Source organism: Dermacentor variabilis, chromosome 1, assembly GCF_050947875.1.
Source record: "Dermacentor variabilis isolate Ectoservices chromosome 1, ASM5094787v1, whole genome shotgun sequence".
Lineage (NCBI taxonomy): Eukaryota > Metazoa > Arthropoda > Arachnida > Ixodida > Ixodidae > Dermacentor > Dermacentor variabilis.
This window is the reverse complement of record NC_134568.1, coordinates 141,635,985-141,655,543: the sequence shown is the minus strand read 5'-3', so window position 1 is coordinate 141,655,543 and position 19,559 is coordinate 141,635,985. Positions and strand designations below refer to the sequence as shown.

At 48.8% G+C, this 19,559-nt stretch overlaps 1 protein-coding gene across 4 annotated transcripts in view; it reads left to right on the top strand.

The window, feature by feature from the left end:
* The window catches only part of LOC142585550 (uncharacterized), a 399,003-nt gene that overhangs the window by 191,829 nt on the left and 187,615 nt on the right, over positions 1-19,559 (top strand). The window contains exon 1 of one of the 4 annotated variants that reach the window (XM_075696406.1): positions 6,232-6,935. The exons of the other annotated variants lie outside the window; for them this stretch is intronic. Coding sequence (XP_075552521.1) covers positions 6,828-6,935 — 108 coding nt within the window. The 5' untranslated portion in view covers positions 6,232-6,827. Of the gene's footprint in view, positions 1-6,231; positions 6,936-19,559 lie in introns of those variants that run through there. 4 annotated transcript variants of the gene reach the window in all.

Here is a 19,559-nt window from a genome sequence, read left to right as displayed (position 1 = left end):
AACTGTGTCGTACAGCATGCGTAGGCAGAGGCATCACAAGCGCCTTACGGCGTTATTTTGTGTCAGACGTTAGTCCCAATGGCATCTGCTCGAAAGTATATGGCAGCCACGGGGCGAAATAAAGGTACGAAGTTTTGGTGACCGTCTATAGTTGAAACGGCTCTAACCGTTAGTTACTTCTTGCAGTAAAACACGGCACAGTTGAAACGAATAATAATTGCCAGTATCTCGAGAATATCTCGAGAGAAAGAAAAAAGAAATTGCAGGAATGAAAGAGTGGTTAACGAGGCGTTTGGGAATCTGCGCATTGTAACGTAAGCACGTAAGTGTTTGCTATAACGGTGTTGCCAGCATCCCTATTACTGAGGTATATTTCTAATTTTCTTAATTTTTTATTACTCTTCTAGTGGCGAATAAACGGACTATAGAGTAAGTAACGTCCTAACCTTAGGTACGTGATGTGTGGACAGCACTCCCCATTCGCAAGAAGTGAAATAATAATAATAATAATAATAATAATAATAATAATAATAATAATAATAATAGTAATAATAATAAAATGGATTACGCGTCTGTCACGGTCGCCTGACTTTTTACTGGCTTGCTACATATGGCCCTTGCGCCATTAAACACTACATTATCACCTTCTAAAGAGTGGTAAGCGAAGCAAGCTGCTGCAGGGAGCGCGCGTTCGCAAGATCTCTCGCCCCTTGTGCTTGATGCCGTCGATGGTGCAAGCTGGCGCCGCTGTTCAAAGCGAGGAAGCGGTCGCGATCCACTACAGTGTCCCTATTATGTGGAGCTTCGTTAAGAGCGCGGCGAAAAAAGGAGGAGGTTCAGAAAAACGAAACCTAGTTTTCGAGAGTGGCGCCCGTTGGAGGTCTTTCTATTTTTCGTTCTTTTTCTTCCTTTCTTTCTGCGCCTTTTAGCTTGTCTCGTTTTAAGCTTTCTGCGCCGTGCGATGGCGTACTTATATACTTTCGGTGAGTCGTTTGCGAAGCAGCCACGAAGCGCTGGAGCCTGCCCGTCTACTCCAGGGATTATAGGAGCATGCGCCTTCATGGTCCGGCGCTTGTCGTTCACCTACTCCGTTTAAATATATATATATATATATATATATATATATATATATATGTTCATTATATGCGCCTATTTGCGTTCATCGTCCTGCTGCCCGCGGCACATGTAGATACTCGTCGCTTCGTTTCGGCGCCGCTTAATGTCTGTGAACTGTTAAGGGGGGCGAAAGGAGAGGAAAATACAGAAAAACAAAGTCATTTTCTCATTTCGCCGCCGAACAGAAAAACGAAAAGAAAAACAGAGGCCTCCTGAACAACACATCCCTCGACGTGGCGTGCTCGTTCCAGCGTTGCCCAGTCAACTTCCTGTTCACCCGGTTGCTCCAATATTCGGAGTTTGGCGAGTAAACCAAGAAGCCAGCCATTCACGGGTGTTCGAGAGCCGTGAAAATCTGAAGTGTCGCCTGCGGTTATTTATTCATTTATTTTAAACATCGCGTACCTAAATATTGGACTGCACGCCAAGGAAGTCCAGGGTGTCAAAGCTCTCCGCTACTGCTTCTCTCATAGCCCCGATGTTGTTTTGCAACAAACCGTATGAATTAATGGCGTTTACGAGCAAGTAGTAATTTAGTTAATTAGTGATTTCCGAGCCACTTGCATTTACTATAGCCCCCCCCCCTTTTGTTTTTATGGCGATTGCATTTATATGGACACGCCAGGCGCATTTTTGCCGTCGCCGTGATCTGGCGTGTAATGTCTATCTCTAAGGGCGATAACACCGCCGCCGCTCCGTGTAATGTGGGTGCGAGTGAAAGCAGGCGAGGGCAGCGGACGATCGCGGCGCAATCTGGCGCGCGCGAGGCGGAAAGCAGACGCGCCGTCTTCCGTTGCGCGAAAGGCCGTGGGGGGGGGGGGGGGGGGGGGGGAGTGGCTACAAAATACCGGCCCTGGCCCGCTATTTTGTAGCGATGCCTTATGCCTTATTCTATGCCATTCTTATCATGCACCACACACGGCCGCCTGATCGCGTTGATAATGTGGGCAGACCGTCGCTCTGACCAGTGGCCAAGGGGCCGGTATTTTGTAGCGATGCCTTTTCCGATTCTATGCTTTTTCACGCTTTTCGCGCTTGGCCACTGGTCAGAGCTACGGTCTGCCCACATTATCAACGCGATCAGGCGGCCGTGTGTGGTGCATGATAAGAATAGCATAGTGCGTACTTTGCGCGACGGCGCGCGGTCGTGAGCGCCGTATCTTGAAAGTGATCTGCAGACGGCTCATACCTTAATTAGTGCGTGCTGTTTTCTTGCCGCTGTTTTGCATTGAAGCGATAGACAGCGAGAAGGCCACTTCTCCCGCTGCTGCTGCCGCGCTTGCTCACGCCAGCGTTTTGACATTGTATGGCCGCGGTCATCATTGTGAGTGTGATGTGTTCATGTTTGCCTGTGCGCGCTGACACTATGCTTGTTGATTCAATTAGTAAGCTAATGTTTCCTAGTTTATACGTACGATAAAATTACCATACTTACTTCGTACGTCTACTAGTTTGCTATCGCAATAGATGCTTCGCCTTTCGGGCGAAACTGCGACTTTTTTAACAAGGAGAAGTCCATTAACAAATAACCAAAAGAAACGACAATTTCTATAAGCTTATGTCTTTATGTCTCCAACACTAGTAATAGTTATCGTAATTTGGCGCTCTTCTAGTAGAAACACTGCTTAAACATCCCACTGAAACGAACCCCCGTGCCAGCCGAAGAACTCCGTACGTTTGCCGCGCCATCCACACGGAGGTTGTGTGCCATAGCTTGACCATTTGTATAAGTTCCTGAGAGTAAGGCACGGTAAATAAATAAATAAATAAATAAATTCAGTAATAACGAAAAATTCGAGAGGTCGCCGCGGCACAGCGGTGAACACATGTCAAAGCAACGGTTACAGCTCGCTTGCGTTCGGAGCTGCGCAACAGACGTTTAGTGAAGTGACATGACAAGCGAACTATGGGTAAAATGCTTACGTAGTCACTATACTTGTAAATAACTGCATATTGTTATGATTGGGGGTTCAATCCCATCGCTCGTGATCCGTTGTCAAGATTGGAGTCGGGCATGAATTAGAAGGTAGCTGGCTCATGCCGTCGTCCAACTTACCCACGCTGAGGACGTTGATGAAGTGAAGGACTGCTTCTCATCGAGAACGAGGAATATGGGTTTATTTACAGTATTTATATCAGTCTAACATGACTGTTTGAGAAAGTACATCAGTCTAACATGACTGCTTGAAAGAGAGTGTCCTGAGCAGCCGCACAACAGCGGTTTTTAAACACTCGGTCCTCTCCCGATACCCAGGTGACGAAAACGGCCGTCCAAGCACCGTAGGCGAGTTGACCAGGCACCGTAGGGGAGACGAAGCACCGTAGGGGCATTTATTCCCCGAACTGCAGCGCGCCCGCCGGCCGCCCATTGTCTGGCGTCTTGGTCGGCGCGTGGGAAGGGGTGTCAGTAGACGTTCCCGCGGCTCAGTAACAATAGTTGGTCCGCCGAGCCCGTTTAGTTACAATGGCGACTTCGTCAAACTCGGCTCCAGCGACGGAGAGTCGAGGACGCACATATTGTTGTTCACACACAGTCGACTTAGTCACGCCGTGGCTAGAGGTGTACGGCGACGCTCCCGGAATGTTGCCTCCACAGTCGCAACAGGTTGGCAAAACTTGCACTGCAGCTGGCCATTCTTAACAATATATAGATTCCTCCTGTAGTGCCCTATCCCATCTGCTATTCTCTTTTCTCTATTTTCTTAACGCTATTTAGGTGCCCAGTGACTACCCAGTCGCCTAAGCTCGACAGCTGCAGCGCGCTCAGCAGCCAATTTCCTTTCTTTCTGTTTCGACTATTAAATAAAGAACCAACCACTACTGCTGTACTGTACTGCGGCGCAAACCTCGTTTCCGCGCGCCTCACCTGCGCTGCATACGTCGAGCCCGTTCCGAGAGCCGTTCAGAAATCGCTCTGGAAGCTGCTGGTCCAGTGACCTCTGCTCCAGTACCCTGCATGTGCGAGAAACGATGTGGCTGCGATACGCGTCTTTGTGGTATATGCCCAGCAGGTGGTAGTCTATAGGTGCACACGCACGTAAGGTTGGTCGGGAGGGAAAGGGGCGAGCAGCAAATGTGTCTCCTTGCCTTTCCGCTCTGTGCCTCCTCGTTCACTGCGCTGATCACGTACGCAGGCGGCTCTCGTAAACCCCCCCCCCCCCCCTCCTCGCTGTCGAGTGGCGCGACGGGCTACCTAACCTAGCGCACGGGGATGCTCGATGTGGAACGACTCGGCTTGGCCACCACACTCATTCCCTCTTCGCCGATTGGGTCCTGCGTGCTGTTTTATTTATTTTTTCTTCCGCCTATCTCGAGGGCAGAGTCGCCGGCCCGCGCTCCTTATCCGATAAGGCAATGCGTTCTGCAGAAGGGAGAAGGCAGCACACCCTCGACGTTGCGATGGGCGGTGGCTTCTTATTTATTTATTTATTTATTTATTTATTTATTTATTTATTTATTTGTTCCTCTGTGTACAGCGCGCCATCCGTCGGTTCCTTTTCGACTTCATTTGTTGTCCGGCTTCGAATAAAGCAAGAATACATGGAGGCTGCCGCTCCTATCTAGCCGAGACTGCCGAGGCTGCCGAGTTCCTCTGTAACTTACTTTTGAGGACGAAGGGAGGAAATGAGAACGTTAGAGGATAGCGAGTCTTTCTTTCTTTTTACTTCATCCATTCTTTGCTTTCGTTCCCACCACTTTGGCTCCAGTATATTGCCCGGTTTTGTTGACCAGCTACGGGGCCGCGCGTTCCAAGAGCGCCAGAAAATAGGTTGTTATTCTACCACCTGCGTTGCTTATTCTTTTCCTTCTTTCTATTTTTTTCTTCAACCTTTTGCATTCATCTGCTGCAGTTAAATGAAGAGTGCTTCTGACGGGCTCCGCTATGTTGCTGTCGTTTCCATTGGCTGGAATGCAGCTAGCGGCTGCTCTCTAAAAATGAAATGGACGCTGTAATTGATAACCTCGTCCTTGCCATTTTCGGAGTATGCTAACAGTTATTTTGGTTCGTTGTACGGCATTGGTGTAATTAGTCGTTAAGACAAATGGCAGCGTGCCTATGACTCAGCGTTTTCCTTTTAACTTTCCTTCGCTGTGGCGACTTAGAATTACAACGTGCTCCCTGTTCATTAGTTCTTTCTTTTTTTTGGGGGGGGGGGGCGCACTGTGAAGAATGGCCCTGATGCAAATTTTGGAAGCCGTGGGATTAAATGCATTGCCTGTCACCTATGCTCCATCTCCCAAGTCGTTTGCAGCACTCTGGAAGCTGCAGGACTCCTTGGCCAATAAGAATGCCGAATGCCCTCGAGGTGTGTTCATTCGCGTCGCGTCGTCTGCTCACCGCCGCAGTAATTAGCGGTATACACTGTGCATAGCAAATGTCCTAACATGTCACGCATCGCTGTAACGTTCTATCTTGACTTCACCTTCCTCAACCAAGAATCTCTCTTGGAATCCTTCGAGCAGGCCGTGCCAAATGACTTGGGATGGACGGGCGTAAACTTTCTCTTCTGTATGTATAGACTAGCGTCGTCCTATGACCACATTTGCAAGTGGCAGTTCCTCGCGGTCAGTTCGTGGTGTTTCGTCCCTGACACTTGGTTTCAGATACACCCTTCTCAGTCGAGTAAAACGGTAATGAGATACAATTGAACCTTTGCCTTGAATGCTTTGTCGACGTCCCGTTCATATTCAGAGGAAAACGTCATCGGCGACCATTTTCGAAGTTCGCTCTCGCCGTCGGGACACACGTCTTGCCGGCGCTTCTTGCCAGTTCCGGAGCAGAGAGTCGTGTACCGCCGTGCCAGCTTGGATGTTTTCATCGTCGGACCATCTGGGCGCGGTCGGTCGGGTCAGCGGACACGTCCCGCGCGTTGCGCCCCGTACAAAGGGCACGTGCGCGTGTACGCCAGCTGTGCGCGTGGAGGTCGAGGAGAGCGCCGGCGAGGGGCCTGCGCGCCCGGCCGGCCGATCGACGCTGGCCGCCGCTGCGCAGCGAAAGTTTCTCCCCCCCCTTCTCGGCGCGCCCCTCTTTCCCGTCGGCTGCGTTTGATGGCTCCCCCCTCGGGCTTCCTCGTTCTCGCCGCGGGCCGCCACCGCCGACGAGCCAGTTCGTCAGTCGTCGTCGGCGGGGACCGGTGCAGCAGCTGCCGCGACCGCGTTGCGTTCCTCTCTGGGCCGTCGTCCACGCGCGGCCAACGCCGGTGTCGTCGACTCGGCGCGTGCGTGTTTGCCTCTGCGGCGCGTTGGAGGAAGCCCGTTGGCGCCGGCATTCTCCCTGTGTGTGCATCGCGCTGTGTCTTCTTCCTCCCGGCCCGCGCCGTCGTGGGTGCTTGTGTGGCTGCGGAACGAGAACGTGTCCTTGGTGCTGTCTCCCCCGTCACCTCTGGCCCGGGTGACGGAGTGCACGGTTGCGTGAGCAGCGGCAGCCTCCTCGGCGCGCGCCACGCGTTCGCGCAACTTAGAGCGGCGCGCGTACGTGAGTGTTGTCCGTGACAAACTCAAAAGCTGCGGCAGGAACGACAGAAGCAACCAAGTGACGGATGGCACGAGCCTTCTGACCAAAGACAGCGTGCCACCAGCGGCTGCGCGCCCCGTGTGTGTGACGTCAGGATCAGCCGTGGGTGCCGAGGCGCTTCTCCCGTCGCGTGGCTCGTCTCGTTCTTCTGCGCGTTCTGCGTGATGTGCTTCGCCGCGGAGTCCCAACCGGAGGAATGCTGAAGGCCGCCGGCGCGGATAAGGGCCGCCGCTCTCTGCCGAGGCGCCAGCCGCCCAAGAGGGTCGCCTTCGCGGACGACGTTCTCGTCGACGGGGCCTCCTCGGTACGTCGCGCGCTGCGGTTGCGCCAGCACACGCCCCCGGCGGCACGGGGCTGTGCACCGTCCCAGCTTCAGCGCACGGTGCACGGCCCTACGCCATGCTTAACATGCAGATGCGCGCGCGCGCGCGTTTGTTTGCTTAGTGTGCTCCGTCTACATATGCATTTCGAGCTTAGCTGGAGTGGAGTCAACGCATTGGTTATGCGACTGGGAATATATATATATATATATATATATATATATATATATATATATATATATATATATATATATATATAGATATATATATATATATATCTGCGTTGGTTACGCTACTAGGAAAGTTTACCGTCATTTTTATGTGGCTTCGGCGCTTCTGCCTGTATATACGGTCTCGTGGGGGTGACACGCTTTCATGCATAATATATCGCCCCCATAGAATTTTGCGGAACGTGGAAGCCATGCAAACGCCAACAAGTACAAAAAAAATATCATCCGAGCCTACGCGTGTCTCGTGGAACTGAATGTACCAGTCTGGTCGCCCGTTGGGAAGGCAAGTGAGCGCGCCGGCAGCGCCTTGCGACTTGGGCCTTCGTAGCTGGGCTTCCAGGAAGTTTAACCTTTCTATGGCTCCCGCGCTCCCAGTGCTCTTGTAGTCGGGTGCAAACCTTCGCGGCTTGCCAAATGCAGCAAAGTACCCCTTCCCGCCCATTTATTTCTGTTTGTCCCGACCGTGAAATGATGGTTGCGATTTTTGGCTGAGTCTTCTGTCTCAGCTTGTGCATTTCGGTTTGTCAGCGGTTTAGAGGAGATTGAACGTTTGAGCGTAACTTTATAAAGCTTCTGTGAACAGAATGCAGATATTTCCCGAGTACGGCGATCACTTTGATACCTGGTGCTGCACCCAACGCACACCTACCGATGTGCGCGCTTTTTGATACGAGCGGCTCAACCCACAGGATATCGCCTGTTCTTCCTCCCATTAAGCGATTCCGGGGTATAGCAAGAGCGGTGAGGACTCGACACGGCACAGATGCACTCGTTGACATCTTCCCTTAGCAAGGCCTGGGGCCCTCGGATAACTATTCTTCAAGGACGTCGTCACGAGGAAAAAGAAAAGGGGGGGGGGGGCTGAAGTGCACTCAAGCGGCTGTGTAACTTCCACGAGCTGTTGAAGATTAGTTCTTATTAAAGAGCAACTTTTGCTGGTTGTACGCTTCCCGTCCGCGTCGCTGTTGTCATTAGTCGCTGCAGGGCGCGAGAGGTTTCTGCGTGATAAAGCGCATGCGCACCGACAAGCGTGCTGATTAGAGGCGGTTGGCCTCTCTCTTGCATCACTCGCTGTCGCTGCTTTAACTGTTGAATGCTTTCTTGTAGTTTAGATTACGGCGCGTCTGGCGTATCCTGTGTGCACTGACGAAAGGATCGCGTATTTTACGGTTGTCTCTTTCAACGTTGGACGAGCTGGGCGAGAAATCGCGGGCGGCAGCGAATACTACCGACAGTGTTGCGGCTTGCACGCTCAGCTATCGCGCAACGGTGTCGCTTTCATATATGCGCTTCATGCAAGGCTGACGGTTTGTCGACTATAACGCTGTGTTCGTTCATTGTGAGCGCTAAGCGCTCTCAGAAGCCACGTAAGGTCGCCGGCTTGATAAACCAGCATTTTTGGAATTGCAGCACGGAACAGGAGAGGATGCAGCGGGTGCAATGCGTATTTTATTGCGCCTCCTATTTCGCGCTGTCACTGCAAAATACGGAATGCTATAATGTACGCGTTACTCGGCATTGCTTTATACAAGTTGGATAAACGGGAATAAGCCAGCCTTTCTGAGGTTCTTTATCCCTGCTTATCTAGCTTCTGTACCACAGTGTGTGGCTCCATCTTCGGCCTCCTTCTTCATTCGGCACTGCTTATGTTTGGTATAGCTTCTTACAGAACAATCTTGTGCTGCATGGTAAATAAGACAACAAATGGTTCCAGACGAATAGGAATGGTATGCAACCCCAACGCATATTGCTGTTGAGTAACTCGGCACAATGTGTATACGAACAACCTGAAAGTGGCGGAGTCGATGTCGTGAAGCAAACATCTTCGGTAACACATTTCGTTGAGCGAGACTGACGGGATGTTGCCTTTATGTACAGTGCGTGCAAACGTAGTTCTGGTTTCTTCCTCGCCTACTGTCACGTCTGCTCGCGCTGTATCTGTACCTGCAAGTGCCGGCAGTAGCTATCGCAAGCTGCAATTGTCACTCATTCAACAATACGAGCCACTGCTTTCGTGAACGCCAGGCAGGTATCTAGACGCGTATACGTTGGGAAACGATATAGACGTAACAGGAACGTTTTAGCGCACACGCGTACACCGTTATCATTACCGCGCCCGCCAGGTGTCACCTGCTCATGCGCGGCGCAACATGGTCGGCACACATTTTCTCATTTGGCCTACGCCTCGAGGGGCCTGACGAAGACACCGCGGAAGCGCTGACTCCAGCGAAATCGCCCCTTCTTCAGCCACTCTTGATGGCATCATTTAGATGTCACTTAGATGACTGGCTTTTGCGTCGCTCACTCCTTCCCAGGATTTCTCTGCCGCCGCTAGCAGTTGCAAGAACTGGGTTGCGTGGGGCCCGCAATATGCGCCTTTGTGGTACGTTTGCACATTTTATGCGGCGGCGTCTTTTATGCGGTGACCTATATGCCACGCATTGTAGTTGTATCACATAGGCGCCGACTGCGGCTGGGCTCCAGGGCCCGAGCCCCTCCGGAGTTTTCCTGGCGGGGAGGGGGGGGGGAGGCGACGCCGAAGCACCTCTCCTCCTAAATTGTCATTACCACAATTCTGCTGCCCACATAATTTGAGCTTTCTGTTGAGTTGCCTCTACCTTCTCCCTTAAAATTTTTCTCACTTCAGTATATATATTTTTAATTTCCAATGTAACTACCATGCACAGACACAATATATCTAAATATGTACACAGGACAAAGTTTAATACATTTTTTAGAGAGAAGGAGGTAGCCAACTAAAAGTTCTTTCTGATGATATGGATAGCTTATGCCTAAAGAATGAGTATGTTGACGTATGTTCAACTCAGTTCAATTTGCTTTGCGTGCTTTTCTGACCACGAAAAAAAAAAAAAGAAAATCTGTAGGCTTAAGTGACCCCTTAGGCAGAGTCTTGTATCAACGGCGCATGAAATGCACGGGCATTATATGTGTCTCACTATTGCTTCTCTTTTCGGTAAGCAGTGCTAACGACTCACGAAAAAAATATCTTCTAATAATTTACAACATTTATTAGGAATCGAAACAACGCCACTTGCATGCAGAGGTCATAAATATATATAATTAACCCAGTAGCCGAAATGAGGCCATGCCGGATTCACTCAACTCAGAATCAATAGCAGTCATGGCCTTACACTCGGACTCACAGTAAAAATGGGGGGAAAAGAGAAAAAAAAAAAGAAAAGAAGGAGGCTGCAATTTCACAGGAAAGGCGAAGCAGTAATGATAGCGAAGTATGAGACAATTAGACGAAAGAAAATTACACCACCGAGAGACGCCAGAAATAGTGTAAAATTCATCTCGCAAAGGCATAAGCACAGCAGATCTTGAACATTGTTGGCAAATGCCCATGGCGCAAAAATGGAGCAGCAGTAATTGCTGTACAGAGAGAGAAGATCCGAGTTACACTGCGTCCTTGATATGACCAATGTTATTATTATTATTATTTTTTTTTACTATGACCGCAATTTTTAAGCATCCATGCGTTTTGCGGGCATCGGCCGTCGAGTTCATTCTGCTGACTGGAAGCAATCGGCGTTCCCTCTTTCTTTTTCGCAGACCGGGTTTCTAGCGAAGTAATGCCGGCGGCTGCTAGAGCGTGTGTTGCTCAAGCGGGCGGGCGCTCGCCAGCTGAAAGAGTAGTCATTGACCCCGCCAAGCTGCGACGCTTTGCCTGGGCCGAATGAGCGCGTTTTCTCGTCGCTCTGTTTGTTTGCCGTCGCACCAACCTTGCGGGAGGGAGGGCGTTGTTTCGGCTCCTTCCGACAGACTGGTCATTTAAAGCGGAGCAATCTTCTTCTGGCCGCGGTCTTTTGCGTCTGCCTAGCCTCCGCCGCGGCCTCTGGTGAGCACGCGCGCGTTTCCCATTACTCTGCGCTCCTCGCCGCCAAGAGCGCTCGCCTCTCATTGGCAGCGTTTCCGCTAGGCACTCCTCCCGTCGTATGTCCGCGATGCCCACCACCATCGTCGTCGCAGCAGTGCTCCTCGCGACCGCGGGATGCGAACCCGTGCTCGTGTTCACCCTCAGCCTCCTTGGCCACCGTGCGCGACTGCTTTCGGCGCCCGAGAACCGTGCCTCGAGCAACAACCGAAGGCTTTCCTAATACAGCGTTGCTGCTGATTCTGCGATTTCAAACGGGGAAGATAAAAGAAGGTCGCTGCCTTTATCCAGGTGGTTTAGTGGCGGCAGTTTCAGCTTGAAAAGCGGAGTTCAGCCAACATTTACAGTTTCGCACGGTGATTTTGCGATAGCAGTATCTTAAGATACATTCTTTAATGTATCGGAAATACCGATACTGATACACGTCTTGCCAGACGCGTCATGCTACAGATACAAGATACCCAAAGAGTATCTAAGGTCGCATCTAAGATACATGTATCTTCGATACTGCCCAGTGCTGCCTTATGGTATCTTCGACTGGTCGCCTGTATGCCCCGAAGCAGAGTCGGGTACATCGGTCGTTTCCCGAGCTCAAAGGTAGGGGAAAAGCGCGCAAGCCGAACGTGCGACTCGCTCTCGGAGGGGGAAATTGCTGATGCGAAACCACGTGACTACTGCCAACGTCCGATGTTTCGCCTATCCAAAGCTCCCGGCGCTGCCGGAAAAACCGGCGGACATGCCGGCGGGACGAACGTTCGTCGAGACGCCAGCATGCAGCGGCCTAGGTTGCCAAGGTTACGGTGGGCCGTCGCCAACAGCAGCGACGCAGCGCTGCGATGACGTTTCAATCTCGATGACTGCTCCGACGACAGGGCTCGGAGCGCCTCAGAGCGCTCCAAGATAGAGGAGAGCAATCGAGAAGAACCAGCTGAACGCAGGGCGCGCCCTCTTTCAACCAGCCGAAGACAACGCCGCTCGCGAGAGCGCTCCAGAGTGCTCAGAAACAACCAGCCGAAGATAGCATTAGAGTACGTGTCCGTTCGCGTCTTTCAACGTTTCATGTATTATAGCGGACACGAACTTTCCCAACAGCACGCCTTGATGAAGGAAGAACGTAGTTTGACTTAAAGTAATGCTCTTGCATCTTCGAGGCTGCGGTATACTATAGAGCCCGCACATTGCGCGTTGATCATATGACGTCTTACGCCGTTGCGTGACGTCACAGTGTGCTTATGACGTGGCGCTGAGTGGCTTCGCATGCGTGCCAGCGTCGGCTTTCTGATTTTGCGTTTAATGTCCTGCATTTGTAACTCTTTCGTGTGTAATCAACGAGAAGAAAGGGGGTTAACCGGGGGGCCCGATTTTTATTAGTCATATCATGAGAAGCCAACAAACACTGACACCAAGGACAACATAGGGGAAGTTACTTGTGCTTAATAAATGAAATAAGGAAACGATAAATTAATGGAAATTAAAGTGGATGAAAAAAGAACTTGCCGCAGGTGGGAACCCAACCCACAACCTTCGCATCTTTCGTGTGTAGCCTTTCTGTTGTTGTTTTTTCTGGCAGTTGTTTGCGCTGTTTGTTTACGAGCGTATACACGTTTCAGCAGTCGGCCCTTGGTGCCACGGTTTGTCAGTCATCAGGTAACTGTGGTATCGGGAAACAAATCACGCATTAAGAACGGCGTTCCCTACCAGTTTTAGTAGACCGTCGATTCCAGAAGAAATAATACTCTGTGCTATATTTGTCGTTTTAATGTATATTCCAGGAACGCACCGCCGGTAGTTCTTCCGCTTCAAGCCCGTGATGGCGCTAATTAAAGTATAAATAATATGGCGTTTAAATGTGAAGCAATTACAAAACAAAACAGATTTAAGATTCGGCCGTCCTAAGTAAAATAAAGAAAGAAAACTTATTTGCTGTTTGATGTCAGGTAAAGTCAAAGCAAAGGTTCATTTCGGCTAACTTGCAACGTGGACTTTGCGAGCGTTTGGTTTGTCAAAGGATTTCTGCTTCATAAATTAGTACACGCCACACCTGGTATATATGACTGATTCTTTTTTTATGATTGTTTTATTAGCTTATTAAAACTTAGTCCACTGAAGCTGGCACATTCCTCCTCCCCCTCTCTTTAACATGCACACTTTTTCCTATAGCATGTATATACCACCGCAGGTTTCGAACTGCCGAAACCTGCGGGCAAAGTAAAAAAAGATGATTTTCTTCATTATAAGTATATAATAGAGCTAAACATCAATATTACAAATTGAACTGCGGTTATTGCTTCTGGGTCGCTGTTCGACAACAGCGCGTCTTGTGGTAATCATAGCGCGCTCGGAGGCTTGGCAGGTATTCTGATTTATTCTAAAAAGAGTTATGCGTCAGATCCAACGCACATTTTGCAATCTGTGTGAAGCGAAGCTTTCGCGAAGTGGTTAATGAAATCCTATACATTTGCCCATTTCATTGCTGCGCGTCTTTGGCGTAAACTGGCGCGCACACATGCTCTTGCGCGCCCCTACATGCTGCGTAAAGTGACAACTCTTATCGTGTGCTTGTGTTTTTTCCTGTGCTCTTATTTATTTCAAATGTGCCGCCCGCTTCTTTGCCAAACCCACCCATCGTGGTTATGTGCCATGGTATACGGAAATTGTCATCAACGCTTGGCGATCATCTCAAAGAGATAGTTGGCGTGGGCGGGATAGAAGTATAGATACGTGGGATTGTGACCTAATGGTTATAGGAATGTAAGCATAGAAAGGTTATAAAAGGTCTGCCTTATTAAAGGAATTATGCTCTTGATGACGTGTATTTGTTGCATGAAGATATCGAGGTATTTGTTTTACCACTGAGTAATTCCGTAGAAAACGAGGTCAGCGTGCAGCCTGAACACCTGTAATGGTATAGTGAAGTTGGTACAGTGCGGTGCTGCGTGCGAGCTGTCCGGCAGGACAACAGTCGCATCGCCCAGCCAGCAGCCACGGCCAGGGAAGTCCGGGAGGTTTCGGAAAATAAGGTTCGCATAAGCAACAACAAATCACGTTCCATTTGGCAAAAGTGTCCAGAAGAGAAGGCTCCATTTGCCTCCACACCGGGTTCAGCCCAGGGTCAGCCACGTTCTAACCTTCGTGTCACCGCTGTCATCGTATTCGTTATCCGTCCTTTCTTCGTTGGGCCAGCCCATCGCTGTTTTTGGCAGCAGTTGCCCTCTATTCGACCCGCTGTAGCTGCACTGCCACGTTCGCACTGCGCTCGGTATGCGCGCCGCGGGCACTGCCAGCGCACTCGAGCGCGCGTAGCTATAGCAACAGCGTCGTCGGCACGGCACCGCGCGCGCCCAATCCGCCGTGTTCCCGTCCTCCTTGCGCCCATTCATCTCTCGCTCGCTTCTGCCGCCGCTTCGCTCGGAGCGGCCGCGCGCGGCGTCGGTGACGCGCGGCCAGAATCGCCTCTCTTTGTGCGGACCATTAATATCAGACCGCCGGGTCCTGATTACTTCTTTCTTTGGGCTCGCGCGGCGTGACGCGCTCTTCCGATTTCCTGTGGCGTATGCGCGCCGCGCGCTTTCGAGAGCGCCTCGCGCGCACGTGCCCGCTGCTGTGGAACGGAGGAAGGGGGGCAACGTGGCCTCTGACAAGGAAGGAGCCTTCCAGGCACCCGACATGTGTCCCGAAGGGAGGTCCTGCGATAAATCAGACGCGCAAGCAGCGGTCTTTCGCTCGCCGTCTCTTTAGGGAGGGCCGTGACGAACGAGCGCTGCGCCGAGCGAGCCTTCTCGGAGCCACTTGGCGGGGCGAGTACTCGCTTCTGTCTGTAGACCTTGCGTGCATTCCTTCTCCCGAGTTCGCGCAGATCTGAGTGGGAAGATCGGGTCACAACGCGCCCGGAGCGGCCTTTTGCTGCGCGTTGGCGCGCGCGCGCTGACATGTTTGCTATGCGCAACCACTCACGAGTAAATGCTGGCGGCGATCGCACGATGAGGCGCCCTCACGCGGCGCGTGCATCCACTGTGCGGTTTATACAGTGGCAGGGAGTGCGTGCACGATTATGCGCGCCTGATTCTGTCAGCCCCTGTGGCGGTCACCTTCGCTGGGCCACGCGGACCTCTGTGTTAATTTTCGAGGCTACATATCTATTGCCTCAGCGCGGGCGTGTAAAAGTGCCCGTATAGAGCGTTTGCTCGACGGTTACCTCGGTAACGCTCCACTCTGTCGTCATCATCACCTATCCCGTCTTTTCTTTCCCTTCACCTCTTACCCCTCTGCATGCAGAGTAGTGCAAACGGAAAATATACTGGCAGGCTGGAAGGGTCTAGGCCCTGGACACGCTGTGTGCTCTTTATGCCTTATGTGCGTACGCCAGCGCACAGCTTGAGAAGAATATGAGTTAAAGGATCAACGGGCGTAGACCCGTTCAATAGGTCGAAGACGTCAGATGGAGGAGTGCAAGGCAAGTAATTCGTGGACAGGAGAATTTCGCCTGGCATATTGCTACAGAAATGGCACTGTGCACAATAAAAAGAAAACAAACATACAGCAATGGACAAATGAGAAAAAAGTGAACATTAGTGAACGTTGTATAACAGGAATGCATACGGATAAAAAAATCAACAATAGGATACTGCAAGAAATTATATTGCAGAAAGCGAATAGTATAAAATGACACAAATAATACAGCCTTGAAATTCACATCTATGAATAATAAGTTATTTACAAGCAGAGAAAATTCGTTAAGCATTCATGGCGTCAGTGTATACCAGAGCAAAAAAAGGAATCCACAATGAGCCCATTAAAAGGAGAGATAGCTGTCTATTGAGTTTCTAATGAGTTTAACAAAGATGGCAGTGCGTGGCGTAACATTTGTTGACCGTAGTTAGTGCGCGCTTTAGGAACGTACCATGTTTCTCTGTGAAGTGTGTTGTAAATGTTAGAATTCATTGTCAATAGAGATAAATGCTCGAAAAATTTCGTGTTCTATTTTTTCGCAGTAGTGAAACGCTTGAGTAAAATGCTACGATATATGGAGGTGACCGGTTGTAAATTAAGGGCGGCTAAAAGAGACTGCGTATGAGCGTCATATGAAGAATTGGCGATAGCGCGCACTGCTTTCTTCTGCAATAGAAGAAGTTTTGTGATGTTAGATGTTCATATAGGACAGGAAGAGACAGTTATAAAGCCGTTTTTTGACGCTCAAGGGAAGAAAAAATCGAAGTTTCGTTAGTATTCCCACAACACGAGCGATTTTGTTAGCAACTGAGTCTGTATAAAGATTCCAAAGTAAGTTTTCTTGAAATACGACCCCGAGGCATTTAATGGATGGCACAAAGTTGATAATCGAGGAACCCATTTGCAAATGGCTGTCAATATGGACATTTTTGTTTTTAGGTTGAAAAAGCCTTTGTCTTGTTTTTATTTATCGACAGTGAATTCAATGAACTCCATCGATTAAGTTCACTTAAAGCAACGTTCGCAAGAGCCAACAGGTCCCTTTCATAACCAGATGTAAAGAACAGACTAGTGTCATCAGCGTATATGATGAATCGGGCAGTGGTGTCAATATTCATTGTCGTTTACGTAAATATTAAATAACAAAGGTCCAAGAATGCTTCCTCCAGAATGAGTGGGTAAGTTATCGGAAATACAGTTATTTAATGAAATCCTCTGACACCTGAATTGCAGATAGCTTTTGATTAAGCCAAGGAATGGGCCCCTGAAACCGTAAATTTCAAGTTTTGTTAGCAGAGTGGTGTGGTTAATTGTGTCAAAAGGCCTTTGAAAAATTGATGAAAACGCCTATTGTCACTAAATTTTGCTCAAATGCTTGTAGTATTAGTTCCTTTTGTGTTAGTAGAGGTAACTCTGTCGAGCGACCCTTTCGGAAACCGAACTGACAGTCGGTAATAATATTGTGTTTTTCGCAGAAAGCGGTCATTCTCAGTGTTATTAATTTTTCTAGGCATTTTGAAAATACAGGCAAAATGGATATTGGTCTGTAGTTAGACAGGTTGTTTTTAAAAAAGTCACCGGCTTTGAAGAGCACTGTAACCTTTTGCGAGCTGCATGCGCTTGGGAAATATACCGTTTACAAAGCACAAATTATACACATGCTCAAGAACTGGGCATATCGGATCCAAAACGTGTTTTACGGGGCATATTTGCAGGTCATCGATATCGCAGCTTTTACTATTTCGCACAGCGGAGAACGTGAGATAAATTTCTTCGGCGCTAGTTGGAAGTAAAAAAGCACTGTCACAATTTCTGGAATTGAGGTACTCTGCGGAGCGTGGATCGTGCAAACTGCTTGCAAGGGACACAAGATAATTATTAAAAGCGTTTGCTAAATGCGCGCCTGATGAACGTTCCCCGTTAATTATCAATTCTCGTACGCCCTCTGAATGCTGACGTCTTAAGCACTTTGCTAAGGTTGCTCCACGCGATATCCGTTCGCTTTATAGCTTCAGGATTAAACAACCTATGAAGGTAATCTTTCTTGGCTTGTCTGAGAGTAGCAGTTAACTTATTTCGAAATTTCTTAAATTCGGATATATGGCATGTGTCTCTTGTGTCCAAAAAATGTTTGAATAGAGCATCTTTTTGTTTGATTAGTTTCAGAAGTGCATTGGATATCCAAGGTTTTCTAGCTTTTCTAGGCTTCAGTGTTTTAGGATTAAAAGACTCCAAGTAAGCCTTTTTAAAAAGACGCAGAAATGACTCGTACGCGGCATCTACGTTAGACTGATTGTACACCTCGAGCCAATTTATTTTTTATAATTTTGTGCGGAACTCCTCAAGTGTAGACGGATTAATATCTTGATTAGTCAGTGAGGGACACTGCTTCGGTTCTTTAGCCGAGACATACGATTCCAAGAGAAGAAATGCTGGCAAATGATCACTGATATGAGCGCTGATTACTCCGGAGTTAATAGTTCGAGATTCAATGTTTGTAATAAAAATATCAAGCAAACTTTCACAGCCGTTGCTAAGGCGACTTGGAGCAGTAATTGAGTTAAAATATACATTAGCTTCTAATAGTCGAGTGAAATTAGTACGTAGCTGTGTTTCGTTCAACATGTTAATATTTATATCACCGCCCAGAACGAGTTCATAACTGTTTTCATTTATTCAGGATAAGAAGTTTTCCATATATGTAAAAAACTTTGCCACATTTCCGCCTGGAAGGCGATATAAAACAGAAAATATGCTTTTGTCATGAATGACAGTCAAAATTTCAAAGTCCGGTGTGACCGCCGTAAAGTCGTCGATTTTACCACACTGAAAACTGTCTCTCGCCATGAAAAGTACTCCTCCACCGTTCTTGACTGAGCGATTTAAGTAGTGTCTTGTGTAACCCGGTATCTGTATTACTTCGTGTTCGGGTCGGTACCATGTTTTACAAAGCATAATAGCATCAAATGGAAAGCCAAAACATGAAAGCAAGGAACACAGCTCATCAGACTTACTGCGCGCTGACTGAGTGTTTAACAGGAATAAAGATGTGCACGGCTTCTTACGATAAATTTTAGTGACATCCGCAGGACTCAGCGATTTACTAGCCATCGATGTGAATGGCGATTGGAAAAGTGCTCGGATTCCTGGATCCTCATTTCATCTTATCGATGTCCGCAACGCAAGATATTCGCAGTACATTCGAAGTGTCTGTTTTGCGCGCGCAAATTTTGCCGCCCTTTGTCCACGCGTACTTCCATGCTTTTTCCTTCTTTCGCTCAACAACTTGTCCAAGAAGTTTCTTCAAGGCAGGGCAAAGGTGTTCATTAATAAATACCGGGGGAGAACTGGAACCATCAGCACTCTGGTAACCAAATCAGAGGTTAAAATTCGATTCTTCCTGGCCTTTTCAATCACCGCTTCCCGTTTCGCACGAGAGCGGAACTGCACTATATATATATATATATATATATATATATATATATAGTTTTAGTTTGAACATAATTTATATTTATTTATTTATTCATTTATATTTTTATATATCACCAGCCTATGTTATGTCCACAGCAGGACGAAGGAGCTCCCTGCGATCTCCAATTACCCCTGTCCTGCGCCAACCGATTCCAACTAGCGCCCGCGAATTTGCTAATTTCATCGCTCCACGTAGTCTTTTGCCATCCTCGATTGCGCTTCCCTTCTTTTGGTACCCATTCTGTAACCCTAATGGTCCACCGGTTATCTAACCTACGCATTACATGACCTGCCCAGGTCCATTTCTTTTACTTACTATCAATTATAGAATATTGGCTATAGCCGTTTGCTTTCTGATCCAAACCGGTCTCTTTCTGACTCTTAACGTTATGCCTAGTATTCTTCGTTCCATCGCTCTTTGCCCCGTCCTAAACATGTTCTCAAGCTTCTTTCTCAGTCTCCAAGTTTCTGCCCCATATGCCAGCACCGGTAAAATGCACTGACTGTACACCTTCCTTTTCGATGATAATGGTAAGCTTCCAATCAGGAGCTGACAATGT